General features: G+C 47.6%; 1 protein-coding gene across 1 annotated transcript in view; it reads left to right on the top strand.

Moving 5' to 3' along the window:
- Window positions 1–9274, top strand: part of DNAJC9 (DnaJ heat shock protein family (Hsp40) member C9) — a 43716-nt gene extending 34442 nt beyond the window's left edge. Inside the window, exons 4-5 of the mRNA XM_029609187.1 lie at window positions 1327–1413; window positions 6135–9274. Of these exons, the coding sequence (XP_029465047.1) occupies window positions 1327–1413; window positions 6135–6260 (213 nt within the window). The 3' untranslated portion in view covers window positions 6261–9274. The remainder of the gene's footprint in view (window positions 1–1326; window positions 1414–6134) is intronic.
- Window positions 9275–15592: the final 6318 nt, after the last annotated feature.

Genomic DNA, 15592 nt, shown 5'->3' with positions numbered 1-15592 from the left:
TTTGTACTTTTATTCTATTCTTTGTACATAGTTTTACTGTATCGCCCACCTGAGTTCTTTGTAAACCGGCATGATGTGCTGCACGAATGTCGGTAAATAAAAGTTAATAAATAAATAAAATAAATAAATAATCCAAATGATCCTGGTCAACCCGTCTCTAAGAGAACCATCGCCAGTTGGTTATCACAGTGCATTCTATTTTGTTACAACAAACGATCAATCAAACTTCACAAGAAGCCTCAGGTGTACCAAATACACGCCACAGCAGCATCAGTTGCCCACTTGAACAAGGTTCCATTACTGGATATCTGCAAAGCGGCAACTTGGTCGTCCATCCATACCTTCATGTCACACTGTCTACAACAGCAAGCAACCTCTGATGCAGCGCTGGGCACAGCAGTCTAGTCGACTCTTCAAAACTGATGAGACTGTCTACTACCATATGGGTTGCTGTCCTGACCTACAAAACATACTAAATGGACACAACCCGGGAGCTTGGGACTCCCAGACAGCATGGCTAATTCAGCCCTGATATCTTACCGTAAATGGTGTTTCTGTAGATAGCAGGATGAATTAGCCATGTGATCCCTCCCTCCTCCCTAGACAGTCCCACAGAGGACACCTTTTTATTACCTCTCGCTTGGCTACAAAGAAACTGAGGGGAAACACGCGGGAAGATCACCGCACAGTCAAAGCTCTGTAACTCACCGAGGAAACTCCGCCTATTTTGGGTCGCAAGTGCACCCAGACAGCATGGCTAATGCATCCTGCTATCTGCGGAAACACAGTTCAAGTCCAGATGCATTATGGTAAGCAAACTTGCTTATTCTTACTGTAACTTTTTTTTTGGAGAAAACTACCTCAGAAACCCCTCTACAGAGCTCTGTTTTTAGAAATGTACACTGTAGATCAAATTACTATAACTTTTGTAGCAGAGGTACTCATGCTAAACACTTTTTCCTGCCAGAATGCTACCAAGGCATTTCTTCCCAGCTTGCTATCATGCGCTCTCAGGGGTGTTCCACTTCTGCTGGAGATGGTGTGGTAGCAAGAAGGGGGAGTGATGTTTCACTGTTATGTGCTGCATTCTACAATTTAATGTAGCAGCAGTGATGGACCAACCTAATGCAGATTAAACATACAAGGTGATTTAGTAAAGAAGAGAACAAGGGTGAGTGACTTTTCTGGCACTTTTTTTTTTTATACTGCTTTGTATTTAGCTGGTTGTGTTGAGTATTCAACAAAATTTTCATCTTGCATATCCTTTGAACAATATACTGTTTAATCCACAACTTATCAGGTTTCCTAACTGCCTTTTTCTTTCAGGCCCAGAGAGAAGCTAAAGAGGCAGAGAAGATGAAAGCAGATTTAGGGCTTGGTGAGAGCACGGAGGATCTAAAAGCATTGATTCTGGTAAGATTTACAAACCTATCCTTAAGGATCCGCAGCATTGATCCTCTGTTTCAGAAATGTACTAATGTAAGACTTCTTCTGGCACCAGTAATTGCATATATTGTTAGGCAGAAAATGAGTGCTGCTGCCATGTCAAGCCAGCAAGCAGAGTCCCAAAAGAAAAGGACTTGGGCATGAGCTAGTTACAGGAGTCGTCAGAGGCAACCATGCAGCTGAAAATGGTAAAATGTTTTTTGTGTTTTGTTTTTGTGGGGTTTTTTGCCACTGGCTTGCCCTGGGGACACTACAGAATAAATCCAGAGCTTGACTAAGTATATGTGATTACTCATTTGATATTTGTAATTATATAAACTAAAAATTCTTACTCAACATCCCCCCCCTCATTAACCACAATTTCATAAAATATGTATGAAAATGAAATACTTATGAGTGCCTTCCATGTTATTTGAAGTTTAGGTAGTGTAGTATAATTAGAGCTTCTGATTTGTTTAAAATCTGAAACACTGGAAATGGATCTGTTTCACTGCTAGGCGCATCTGCACGTTGAACATCAGGCTGTTGAGGTGGTACCCCCTTAGAGCAACTGTGGGGCAGGGCCAACATAGCCTGATGTTTTGGTTTGGTCCTGGGTTATGACTGAAGCAACCTTTAGGTTAGTGAAAGAGGGGGAAAAACCCTCTGTTGCAGGGAAACAGCTGCATCACTGAATGGGTGTTGGACAAATTGTGGTCTGGAGGAAGCAGTATTTCAGGGAAAAAAAATGGCTAGTCCTCACGATGGATGCAAGTCTATGAGGATGGGAAATCCACTGTCAGGAATTGACAACCCAGAGCCGATGGATCAAGGAGGAGACACGCTGGACCATAAACCGCCTAGAGGCCAGAGCGGTCAAGTTGGCGTGTCTACACTTTAGCCACAGGCTCCAGGGTCAAACCATCTGTGTGATGTCTGCCAACATGACAGCGGTAGCTTATATCCACCGCCAGGGAGGAACCAAAATCCACCAAGTGTTTCTGGAGATAAGACCCCCTTATGGAATGGGTGGAACTAAATCTGCGAGTTTTCAGCCTCCCACATAGTGGGACAAGACAATGTCCGGGCAGACTTCCTTAGCAGGGAGAGTCTCTGGATCCAAGAGAATGGACACTAAGCCAGGGCCTTCCAGCTCCTAGTAGATCGCTGGGCCTCCATCAACCTGTTGGCAACACTCCTCAATACAAAGGTTCCTTCAGTTGCAGAAGAGATCAGCACCCTGGTTGAGACCTGGCCAGAGGAGGGCCTACTGTAAGTCTTCCCTCCATGGCCTCTGCTGGGCAAGATCATCCACAAGATCGAATGACAGAGGGCTAGTCCTCTTGGTGGCCATGGACTGACCCAGATGCCCATGGTATGCAGACATGCGGAAGCTTCTGGTGCAGAGCCCCCTACACCTTCCCCCGCACAAGGACCTCCTCCAACAATATTCAATCCTCCACAAGGACCAGACTCTATTTTGTCTTATGGTCTGTTCCTTGAAAGGGCTCGCCTAAAGGAGCATGGATACTCTGCGGGTGTAATCGCAGCCTTGCTTCATGTGCAGATAGTCTCGACATCCTTGCCGTACATGAGGATCTGGATAGTTTTTGAGGCCTGGTGTGATGAATGCGGGGTGCCCCTTCTGACGGCAAAGAGCCTCATGATTCTGGAATTCTTACAGATGGTCTAAACAAAAGGCTGCAGCTCTCTCCTGTTTCAGAGGCGAATGGAGCCCGCTTAGCTATGCATCTGGACTTGAACCGTTTCCTGAAACACAACCTATTGCTCCTGAGTCCATCTGGCTACACTAAGGAAAACAAAATTATCAGGTAAGTAATTTCTCCATTCAAACATGCGCTTCAGCTGCAACTCTAGGTTGCGGTCCTGAACGTCCTTCAGAGCAGCAGACCCCGCCAGCAGAATCTGTCTTCTTGGTGACCGCAGTGTCCAACTTTGGCATCTTCAGGCAGTCCAAATACTCCTCCAACAAGAGTTAAAGCTTTGCCATCGCCCTGCCTATCTTCAAACCCTCTTCCGGGGAATCCCATTCTTGGCGGATCAGTTTCTGAATCTTTTTAGGCACAGGAAAGGCACTAGGTGGGCCCCATAGACCATCCAGGACCGGATTGATGCCCTCACTATCAAGACTCTTCCTGAGTCAGCTTCACCCCCAATTCTCCCAAGACCTGTAGGATGAGAGGTCGAAGTTCCTCCTTAAATAGTTGAACCACCCGAGGATCATCTCCCTTGGTGTTCGGCTCCAAGAGGTCTGAATTGTCCCTGTCGTGATCCGGGGTTTGATCCTCATCCGGATCTATGCCACATGGCGATGCGGCAACGTCAGGGTCAGCACCCGCAGTACCGGGACCCCAAGGACAGGTGCCCACGTCCAGACGGCGCTGGAGTCAATCTAGGATGCTTGACAAGTCCTGGTTTCCTCTCCAAGGAAGCCCACTCGCCCAGTTTGAGCCAAAAAGGACTCATGCATCAAGAGGATGAACTCGGGGGGGGAGAACCGCCCTCGTGCCCTCGTGAGCCGAATCAGGGAGCCCTGATTCCAGCTCCCCCTCTTCCTGAACCTGTTCAGACTCCTGCCCCCCAGGAGAAAACAGAAGAGGAAGTCCATCTGAGTCTCGGCTGGGCTGAAAATTTTGTCCTCTCCCTCAGGGAGGGGCCCCAAAGAAACCCCCCTATTTTAAAGCTGTCGTGGTCCCCGCAGCTTGGGCAGCCTTCCTGGATCTCGTGGACTTGAGGGTGTACCTATCCCCTCCTGATGCGCACCTGGTGTAGAGGGAGCTGGCATTCAATCGAGCTGACCAAAGCCTGCAGGCCTCCATTAGTGGCTCTTCTGCTATGAGGCCTGCGAGGAAAACAGGCTTAGTGCGTACTCCCAGGAGACGCCGCCCACGATCATGCTGAAAGGCCGGAGTGTGGGAAAGCAGAGAAACTAGGCCCGAACGTTGCGGCCTGCAGCACAAAGTTGTTGCAGCCCCCCCCCCCCCCCCCCCCAAGGGAAAAACAAATCTGCCACTCAACTGTCTCCCACTTCAGCGAGACACTAGGAAGCCCAACCGGTCAGCTGCCTCAGCACTGCTCTCCAAGCAGAGGTTCCTGCCCCTTCCCTCATACTGATTTCTTCTTCTTTTTTTTTTTTTTGTATCAAAACTTAATGCAGCCGACAGAAACCACAGAGCAAAACAGGGTGCTTTCCTGGATGGAGCCAGCACAGGAGAGGTCTTCAGGCTACCCAGAGGGAGCCAGTCCCCTGGCTATCTAGGTCCCCAGAACAGCAGGCCACTGCAGCCAGGGACAATCCAACCCTTTGGTCGCCCGGCTCAACCCGAGGGATGGCCTGTAAAATGGAACCTAATACCTCAGGGAGCAGAATCCACTCTAAACTGTCTCCACACTCAGTCAGGACTGCATGTAATGCACCTCTACCATCTGCTGGAGACAGAAAAACTGAGGGGACTGCAGGTGGCACTCTGTTATGTGGCAGTGCCTCAAAGTTGTGTTCTCTGCCTCCATCTGCTGGTAGGGATGCATAAACCCACTGATCTGGGTATGCCAGGAAAAGTGGTTTGTAGAGTTGTTTCTTAGCTGGGGACTCCCTGTACAGGAATGATTTGGGTCAGGCTGAGAGATATGGTGAAACTTATTGCAAAGGCATGTAGCTTCTCCAGTCATGACAGCACATCAAGGGAGGATACAGTGTCTGCCCGAATCTCCCTTCCTGCTCTATACCACCCCTCCCTTCCAGGTTAAAATGTGCTCATAAAGACCATGGTACTTCTCAGCTGCCCCACCACTAGGTACTTGTGACCCATCATGGAGTACTGGTGAATGGTTCTAGGTTTAGCCATCTCTTGATACTGAGGGGCAAAGCTTCTACCTGGTGTCGCCATGCTTATGTTGGGAATATGTTTAAAAAAAAATAGAAAAGAGCAGCAGAAGCTGCTTTGGGCCTCATTCCCTAGATGAACTGCAGAATTGTGCTGAAGAGCCAATAATTCAGCTCCACTTGAACGCTGAGCTCATGCACCAATCCCTGCAGCTGTACTAGCACTGGAAGTAATTCATTTTGTTAGCAGCAGCAGCAGAGCAGTGAGACTGATAGGACACAATCAGGAGTGGTGTACTCGCCTAGTGGTTAGAGCAGTAGCAGGCCTGGCGCACACTGTCGCCTCTTAGCATCCCTGCAAAAGGTGTAGCTATTTCTGGTGCTACTGCCGGCGATGTGTAAAACATTATCGCCCACAGTGCAACCAGTCCCCAAACCCCTCCCCCCTTTCCCTCATTTAACTTATCTTCGCAATGCGGTCGTTTTTGCTTGCGCTAACAGCCCACTTTGTTTTGAAAAATGACCCCCTTAGATTGTGAACCCTCTGGGGACAGGAAAATACTTATAGTATCTGAATGGAATCCACCTTGAAGTGGCTGAAAAGCGGATTATAAATAAAATGCAACTGTCCCTGAAGAAATTCTTCTTGATGCTATTTGAGCACACACAACTCATTTCCCAGACAGACAGGCTATGCATTCTTTTCCTTTCACTATAAACACATTGAAACGGCAGTGTCTTGTTGCTTTGTTAACTTTGGGTTTATTAACTGAGTAACATGAAGTTGTTATACATGTTTCTCTGTGTTCCCATTGGGATGATTGTGACTGACAGCTGCTCTCCCTCTCATTGTGCCCCCCAACAGAACAGGAACAAGGATAGAGAACAGGAAATGGATAAATTCCTAGCAGACATGGAAGCGAAGTACTGCAAGCCATCCAAAAGAGGAGGTGACAAGAAAGCTCCTGTCAATAAGCGGTGCAGGAAGTGAACTGTTTACGGACACGTCGGGCTTGGCATAGTTTGAGAATTTCTAAGTGATTTTATATATAAACCTTACTGCTACAGTAGCAACATATGCCCGGTTCAAGATTTAATGAAAGGGTGGATGTGTAGTACCACATTCTACGTGCCTAAGCTTTCCTGCACAGAATGGGGTCTCAACTGGCTCAGCTGCAGCCATGGACTTAACAGTGCTGTGTGGTACCTCTTAGCACTGTGGCTGTCTGTATATGGTGGTGCTGTTTTTAGGTGGTCAACATTTGTTCAGGTCACTCTCAGCCATCTGAGAGAAGGGAAAGCATAAAAGCAATTCACATTATTTGCTAGAGGTGAGAAAAGCAAAACATTACGCATATCAGAATGGGGTTGCAGAATTTCATGAAATGGATTTTGGGCTGTGCAGTGGCAGTAAAACTAATTGGGAGGCTAAGGAGGAGCAGTGACTGTAAGGAATAAGATCAGGAGAAAGAAGGGTATTCAGCAGAAACCTGGCAGCTCCTCAGTCCTTCAGTGTAAGGAAAACGTGTGTATGTACTGTATTATAAGTAGCATCACTTCCATTGTAGTAGGATAATGGAGTATATCTATAAACTCTTCACAGGGGTCCTTTAATCTGCTGTTGTATTATAGCCAGGCCTCATGGTCTCATGCAGTGCCATGGCAAGAGCTGAAGAATCTGATTTTTTTTTTGCTGTGGAATTGTGGGAAAGCAGGAGCTGGGCTGAAGCAGGTGTGCACCTCCCTCCCCCACATGCTAATAGGGCCAGCAAGACTAGAGTCAGATTTGTGCCTTGAACCACAGGGTCTCACGTTTTCAAAGCCTGACTAGCTCTCCATGGCAGAGGAGGAGGAAGTATCTGGAGGTGCCAATGCAGCTATTGCCAGGCTGATCAGGGTGGGGGAGGGGGATGGGGGGAGTGGGAGAGAACAGATTTGTGTAAGTATAAAAGGGAGGATTGACAACTGGGGTGGCTGAATAACAGGATGCTGGAAATGTAGGGATGAGCAAGAAGTGTGGATGGGGGGAAAAAGGGGTATGCAAGTGAAGTAGAACTGAAACTGGAGGGACACCTTCCCTTTCTTACCTCACATTCCAGAGCCTTTCCTCTTTCCCCACCCCAATCCTCCCAAACCCCAGCAGCAGCTTCTTTGCCTTTCTCTCCCCCTGCAGATCAGAGGACCCCTCTCGATCCCCCTCCCCCCCCCTTAAATTGAATATGCCCCTTCTCTTTTTACCCCTAATCTGCTAAACTCAGAATATTGTCCTTTTCTCTTGCTGATACTTCTGCATTGTTCATCATCCCATCCCCACCTCTCCAACTCCTCTTTTCTTCCCGATCCCTGAGATTCTCCATCTCCATCCCCAAAAGAACAAAACAGGTTGAAAAACTACCTTTTTATTGCATATCTCCATTGTTTTAAGTTCAAAATGATGCAATATCTTGTAAATGTGCTGCAGAATTTCAGAAACCTGATCTCAATTTGTAGTTTTTGCTTCAGAAAGTTATCCTTTATCCTTGTTCTTCCGATTCTTTCATAACAGTGCTAAAGTCCTGGCACCATGAATAACTGCATGCATAACTACCTGGAGACTTTTCTCATAACTCAGAAGATGCTAATGGTTTTCAGTCTGCTTATTGCAGTAACTATCTCCAGGCTTGCAGCCATGCATTGAAGCTCCTTTCAGAACCCTCTAGCCATGAGGTGTAATCCTTAGTCACAATTCACTTCCAACCAGGGGCTGTGAATGTGGCATCTGCAGCATCCTCAGCTATGGCCATCTTGAGGTGCAGAAGACCCTTCTGTATGGCACACACCACAATTTTCTAACTCTTGCTGCAAAATTTACTGAGCTGCCACAAGCAACTGGTGGCCCTGGTTATAGCTTTCTGCTTTACTGTTGCCTGTTATTTATCTAAATATGTATCATGTATATTTACCCTCTGTTCTTCACTTCTGCATGTTAGCAGTAACTTAAAAGTTTACATTTTTAAGTGCTCTTGTGTGTGTTTATTTTAGAGGCAAGATGACTTTTCATATTTTATTCTACTTTAAAATCAGCCTTAATGTTTTCTTGCCTCTGCAGCACATTATGCTGTTTTTTAGTATTACTGAAACAGCAGTTGTAGTCCATACATTTTTTAAAAATGTCCAGCAGTTACAGTAAGGGGTATGGAAGCAGACCCTCCTACCACTGTAGGGCCATCTGTGCATGGCTTTTTTTTTTTTTTGTTTAAATCCTTGGGACTCCATTCTACATAGAAACAGCATCACAGCAGCTACAGTAGTGCCAGACTATTATACAGAGTGTCTTAGAAGTGTGAGGAGGAGCAGCAGGATCAACTGAAGGGAGAAAAGTGGGTAGCAATTTGTAATAGCGCTGTGTCGTGCACAAAACACATGGGCTCTATTAGACTATTTACATTTCCTCATCTCAAAGGAAAACTGCGTGCTGTGCAGGTGGCAGAGGGCCTACTTTGGAAGTCCCATGTGCATGGCCTTGTCTTCCTCCCTTGACCTAAACACATCCACAAAAATACCCCTTTCTGATCTGGCTAAAAGCATGTGCACTGTGAAACCCATGTGTATCTTTAGCTGCTTGTCAGGCTGCTTTATATATATATATATTTTTTTTTTTACCCAGGTAAATGACTTTGAAAATTGCCTAAATGCTAGCAATTGAAGAGTGTGTGGAGAAAGGCAGGGCCTTCCAAGCTTAGGTCACTGTTCTAATTGAGAAAAACCAGGCATGCTAGAAATGAAGTATTACTCCTAAAAGGACAAAATACAAAGGACATTTAATAGCAGAAACTTTATACAAGGGTATGAAGATGAGCTCATTTTTTCCCCCTTTATATAAGTGGAGCAGACCCTGATACTTGTGGGAGAATGTGAGAATGGAGTTGATGTGCTATGTTGAGTGTATTGAGCATTGTTGACTATTAAGGTTTGTTAATTTGTTCATTTATTATGTTTGAAATGTAATAAACTTTTTAAAGTACATTTTTTGTTGCCTCTTAAATATTTAAGTTTAATTTTGAAGCTTTCAACATAACTTGTTTTGAAAGTATAGTACCAATCACTATTTTTCGCTATTAGACTGGTCGTTTTGTGCTGGAGGAATTTCATTTTATTTCTACTAATAAGTTGATGTCGGCACAGCATATAAGCAATAAAATAATGCAGTACATGAGGATTTTCATGTCCCTGGGTACATTGTTTCACTTCCCAAGGAGTATTGCAGGTTCCCTGTACATACCTGGATCAGTCCAGACTCCTGGGTCTATGCATCTCTGCTGGCAGAAGTCAGAGTTCTGACACTACTGCATAATCCCTAGTGCTACTTGCAGTTCCTTAGTATTTCTCTGTCTCCAGCAGATGGTTGTTGCAAAACCTGCAGTCTGGAGGGTTCTTTAACTTTTTGTGAGCTTCTTCCCAGGGATTTTTGGGTCCTGGTGGATCCTTCCCTGTTTGGTCAAGGTGGATGAGCTGGATGTCAGGGACCTTTTTGTATACTTGCTCTGTTGTCCCATGTGGTGTAAATCTGGTGGTCCAGATCCCTCCTCTTCACGAGGCTGCTCTGGCGTCTGTGGGCTCGGGACAGCTGGTTCTTTTTTGCTCAGCTTACCTCTCCTTTTTGAATTTTGGCTGTTTTTAGTGCAGCTTTTCTCTCCTTTTTAAATCTGGTTGATCCTGTCTTGATAGCTCTGTTTTCCATCTTGAAGGGAGATTTGCTAGTTTTGTTTACGGTTTATTTTTTGAATAACTAAAGGAGGCCCAGGTCTGAGGTAAGACATGGGTGATTTGAGGTCTCTGGCTTACAGCTCTCTCCTCTCTGGTCATTGGGAGTAGAAGGGCTTCTTTTGCTTCACCCACACATTGCTGCATTTTGGGCGGGGAGGGGGGTGTTTTCCTGCCAACTAGACTGGTGCGTGGCTCTGTGTGCCATGCGTCTAACCTCCTAGGGCTCTCTACAGCTTGCGTATTGGGGGAAGAGGGACTATCTATGCCCCTGGCAGCTGCAAAATGGAGGAAGCGGTGTGCAGGTACTCCCATGGCTGTTCCTGCTCACCAGAGCTCTGTGTGCATCAGGTCCTCCTGCAAAAGATGTGTAAAGAGGACCACATCTCAGCAAACGTCAATGGGAGATAATCTAACGTCTGCCCAAGATACTACCTGAGTTCTAACCTGACTAGGTAATGGCTGTTCAGCATCTACATATGTGGCTGTCTCTACCTCTTTAAGCCAGCGAGCTATTGTAGCCCACAAAACTGGTTTGCCTTGTTTACCTCCACCATGAAGGACAAACAGGTGATCCATTTTCCGGAAAGGTTCAGAAACCTCTAGATACCTCTCGACATCAAAGGGTCACAGGAGTGGAGCAGTAGCCTAGTGGGTAGAGCAGTGGGCTATGAACCAGGAGAGCAGTTTGAGTCCTGCTGTCGCTCCTTGTGACCTTGGGCAAGTCACTTTACCGTCCATTGCCTCAGGTACAAACTTAGATTGTAAGCCCTCTGGGGATAGGGAAATACCTACAGTACCTGAATGTAATCCGCTTTGAAGTGCTGAAAAAACCGTGAAAAGCAGAATATAAAATCTAAATAGGCGATATTCCTCCATCTCTTTTCCTAGCCAGAGACAGCGGGGAAATGGACTGCTTCAAGTGAAAATCCAGAGCCCACTTTTGGCAAAAAAGAAGGAACAGTACACAGTTACATTGCCCCTGGAGTCACTCAATGGAACAGCTCCTGGCAAGACTAGGCCTGTAGCTCTGATATTCTACATGCAGAAAAAATTGCCACAAGAAACCATTTTCATTGTGAGCAATCACAAGGAAAGGTTATGCATCAGTCAACATGTAGGGCCTGCTAAGAAATCCAAAACCAGATTGTCCATAAGGGCACCAGTAACCATAAGGGAGGATGAAGATGTTTCACTCTTTTCAAGAAACTAGCCACATCTGGATGAGCAGACAAGGGTCCACCATGCACCTGACCCCTGAAACAGGCAAGGAATTAAGGACCAAACCTTTATTCAATCCATCCTGCAAAAATTCCAAAATAAGTGGGATCTTAAGCAAATGAGGAAGAACTCCTCTATCTTCATACCAAGCCTTAAACACTCGCCAAACCTGCACATAGGCTAAGGACGTGGAGAACTTTCTTGCTCGTAGCAAGTTGGCAATCTCAATTTCCATGTTTCAGCAAGTGAGCCCTCTCGAGGGCCATATTGTAAAAACACAATCGAGTCATATCTTCGTGAATAACTGGCTCCTGCTGCAACAGATCCCTATGCACCGGTAACCAGAGGGAGGCATCTATCAGGAGCCATTGCAGATTGGCCCAGGAGACCATGGTATGCATATCTGGTGCCACCAGAAGCACCATACCATATGGGGGAAAGGCATACAGCAGCTTATCCTCTGGATTTCCTGCATGAGAGCAGAGATACCCAATGACTTTGGATCTATCCTGCACTTGAAGACCTGAGGAACCCTTTATATTGCAAGAAGTCACCAGCAGGTCCAGAAACAGAAGGCCCCAGTGATCCACAATTAGCTGAAATACCTCATCTGACAATACCCATTCTCCTGGATCAAGACTGCCTGCCGAGAGGTTTTACATGGTCTTTGTCTGCAATGTGCGAAGCTGAGATCTCCTGAAGATGCACTTCTGCCCATTCCATAACTTGGTCTATTTCCTGCAACCCTTTCTGATTCTTGGTTTCTCCTAGGATAGGCAGGACACTAGTCCTCAGAGGGTGACATCATGCCCAGCAGGTCACTATCTGTCCATGAGAGGTCCCCCTTCAATCTCTTCTTTTCTGTAGTACAGTTGCCTCGTGGCTTGTGGAGCTCCTGTTTTTTGTTTTCTCAAAAGTATCAAGTTTTTCCTGTTTTTCCATTGTCTGGTTCCCCTTTGTGGTTGGTGTCTCCTTGGCGTGATAAGTTAAATTGCCCTCTTTCATTCCTTGCAGTTGATTCCTGACACCTCGCCTCATTGTGTCTGCCAGTCATTGACTGTATGCCGCTTAGCTTTTATGTCGGTGTCTGGTTTTCATCGGTGCCCCTGGTGCCAGAGGACCACGTCCATTACTGATTTGCATGAGGTCTCTATCCTCTGCCTGGGGGCCTTGCATGATGTCTGTATGATCAGATGACACCCCCTCCCCCCTCCAAAGGCCGTCGAGCATGTCTTGATAAAGATGGAGAAGCTTTGTGGTTCATCCACATCTGCTCCATCCATACCTGTGTTGGACCCCTCAACACTGAAGTTTCGGGGAGCCCCTGGATATGCTCCTTCTCTCTGTTCCTCTCTGCCTCTTCAAAGGATCTTGGGGATGGTGACAGGTCCCATAGGATGGCCTGGCTCAGAGCTTCTGAGCTCTGGCAAGAGGTACAGGAGAAGCTAGCTGACCTCCCCTGCACCAGTGACAACCTCTTTGTGCTACTGCATCCTGGACCTTACCCCAATTGAAGGGTGTCAAGGTGGTCCTGCAACAGCTCTCTGCTAGTGCTTCTGATGTCCTGGCCTTGGCCAGGAAATCCTCCAGGCTGGTATCCTGGAAACCCTTCTGTAGGCAGAGGAAGTATTATCCTCTGGCCTCCTGGGCTCACACACCATGTACTAGCTCCAGGGGCTGCCCCCACTAGCTGTGAGCACCTAGACCCCAGCAAGCCCCGACTACAGGCTTTTGACGGGGTGAGGGAACATGAGTCAGTCAAGTGCACCCATGATGACTGCCTCCCTGGCCTTGCTGGGAGAATGTCACTTTGGACAAATGAGTACTTACCATAATCCGTCAGGTACTGTCCAACTTCAGTTGGATTGCAGGGCGCCCCCCCCCCATATGTCTATTGTGGGCTTCATCCGCCCAGCAGGTCATAATTCAATTTGAATTCTCTGCCCTTCTCGCAGCAGGCGTGGTAGAGATTATCCCTCGTCCCCAGTGAGGCCGAAGGTTCTATTTGAGGTATTTCCTAATTCCGAAAAGAAACAGCAGTTTATGCCCCATCCTCAACCTCAGTGCATTGAACAAGTTTCAAGAGAAGTTCAAGATGGTCTTTCTGGGTATACTGATTCTCCTCCTCAAGAGGAGACTAACTCTGCTATCTTGATCTGAAGGAAGCTTACACTCACAGCCATTTTCCCCAGCCACAGGCAATACCTCTGCTTTGTGGTGGGGAAGGCTCACTATCAGTACATGGTGCTGCTTTTTGGATTGGCCTTAGCCCCTCGTATCTTCACCAAATGCCTGGCAGTAGTGGCTGTGTATCTCGGGTGCATGTCTTCCCATACCTAGATGACTGGTTAAGCAAGAGTGATACCTGGGCAGAGGTGCTGAGTGCTCTAGCCTTGACAGTGTGGGTTCTACAAGCCTTGGGGTTCGTGATCAACTATCCAAAATCTCACCTCTGTCTCCTTAGCTGGCCTTCATGGGCACTAGACTGGACATGGTGCAGGCAAAGGCATTTTTGCTATGCGATCGGGCTCTTGCCCTCACCTTGTTGGCGGCTGCTGTCCACAGCAACGGGCAGATGACCGCCCATCTTCTGCTCCATTTACTGTGCCACATGGAAGCTTCCATCCATTACCCCTCTCGCCTGTTTGTGCATGTGGAGGGCTCAATGGACCTTGCAAGTGGTGACAGGCCTCTCAGGACCTCAAGACTTGAATTGCAGTCACAGAACTGCTGTGGGCATCTTTGTCCTGCTGGGTACACATCTGCTCCTCCTCAAGTGATCCTCACTACTAATGCCTCTCCTTAGGGCTGGGGAGCCCATGTGGATGGCTTCTAGAGGCAGTGTGTCTGGCCTGCTTACGAAGCCCACTGACAAACGTTTCTGGCGCTTCGGTTGAATCGTTAGCCCCATGGGCATTCAGAGACCAGTTGTCGCACAAAGCACGCCTGATCCAGATGGACAACCAGGTGCCAATGTGCTATAATCAACAAATGGAAGGGCATGGGCTTGTTCCTCCTCTGTCACAAGGTGTACAGGTATGGACCTTGGCCCTGTCACAGGGGAGGATGATGCGCACAATGTACCTGCCCAGGACTCTGAACATGCTGGTGGCCTGGCTAATTCACTCCTTCCAGCTACACGAATGGTCCCTCAACCCGGAGCTAGTGACTGAACTGCTTCGTCTATGGGGGATGCTAGATGTAGACCTCTTCGCCTCCCCACACAATCACAAAGTGAGCAGGTTCTGCATCTTGCCTGTGATGCCGTCTCCCTCCAGTGGGGGAGGAGACTACTGTATGCATACCCTCATCTCCTGCTCCTCCTGAAGACTCTGCTGAAGCTTCAACAGGACTGAGGGACCATGATCCTCAGGGCACCTTTTTGACCTGACAGGCCTGATTCCCTCTATTGTGGACCTGTATCAGGGCCGCCCCCCCCCCCCCCCCCCCCCCCCCCCCCCATCCAGCTGGGGCCTGCACCCACTCTGATTGTGCAGAACCAGGGCACCCTTTGCCATCTGAACATCCAGGCACTGGCCCTGACTGCTTGGATGTTGAGTGCCTAGTCCTTCAAGCCCTGGTCCTCTCAGACAATGTCTCCCAGGTCCTGGTGGCTTCTAGGAAACCTTCCACTAGAAAGTCCTACAGCTTGAAATGGAGAATCTTCTCCATCTGGTGCATGGGGCAGGGCTTGGATCCAGTCTCATGCCCCCTTCCCCAGCTGTTGGACTACTTGTGGTATCTTTCCGAGTCTGGGCTTCAAACTAGCTCAGTTAGGGTTCATCTCAGCTCTGTGAGTGTGTAACATCAGGGCCTTGCTGGCATACCCATATCGGTGGGGCCTGCTCTAGCTGAAGCCCCCTCTTGTGTCCTGGGACCTCAACATTGTCCTGGCATGGCTCATGTGTCCTCCCTTTGAATGGCTGCATTCTTGCGACATGAAGTTCCTCACCTGGAAAGTTATATTCCTGGTGGTGATTACTTCACCTCTTAGGGGTCAGTGAGCTTCAGGCCTTGGTTTACATACCTGCCATATGAGGTTTTTTTTTCACGATTGTGTGGTCTTGCGTACGCACCCTAAGTTTCTGCTTAAGGTTGTGACTGATTTCTACCTTAATCAGTCCATTGTTCTACCCACCTTCTTTCCTAGGCCTCATTTCCAGCTGGAGGAACGGGCTTGTCATACCCTGGACTGCACGAGGGCCCTGCCTTTCTATTTAGATCGCATAGCCTGTCACAGGCCGTCCACTTAGTTCTTTGTGTCCTTTGAGACAAGCTGTGTGAGAGTGGCAGTGGGTAAACAGACCTTATCCAACTGCCCGGCAGCTTGCATCATCTTCTGCTATGCACAAGCTGGCC

This window comes from Rhinatrema bivittatum, chromosome 7 (assembly GCF_901001135.1).
Source record: "Rhinatrema bivittatum chromosome 7, aRhiBiv1.1, whole genome shotgun sequence".
NCBI lineage: Eukaryota > Metazoa > Chordata > Amphibia > Gymnophiona > Rhinatrematidae > Rhinatrema > Rhinatrema bivittatum.
Note: the sequence above shows the minus strand (reverse complement) of the source record. Positions and strands in the feature narration are given on the sequence as shown.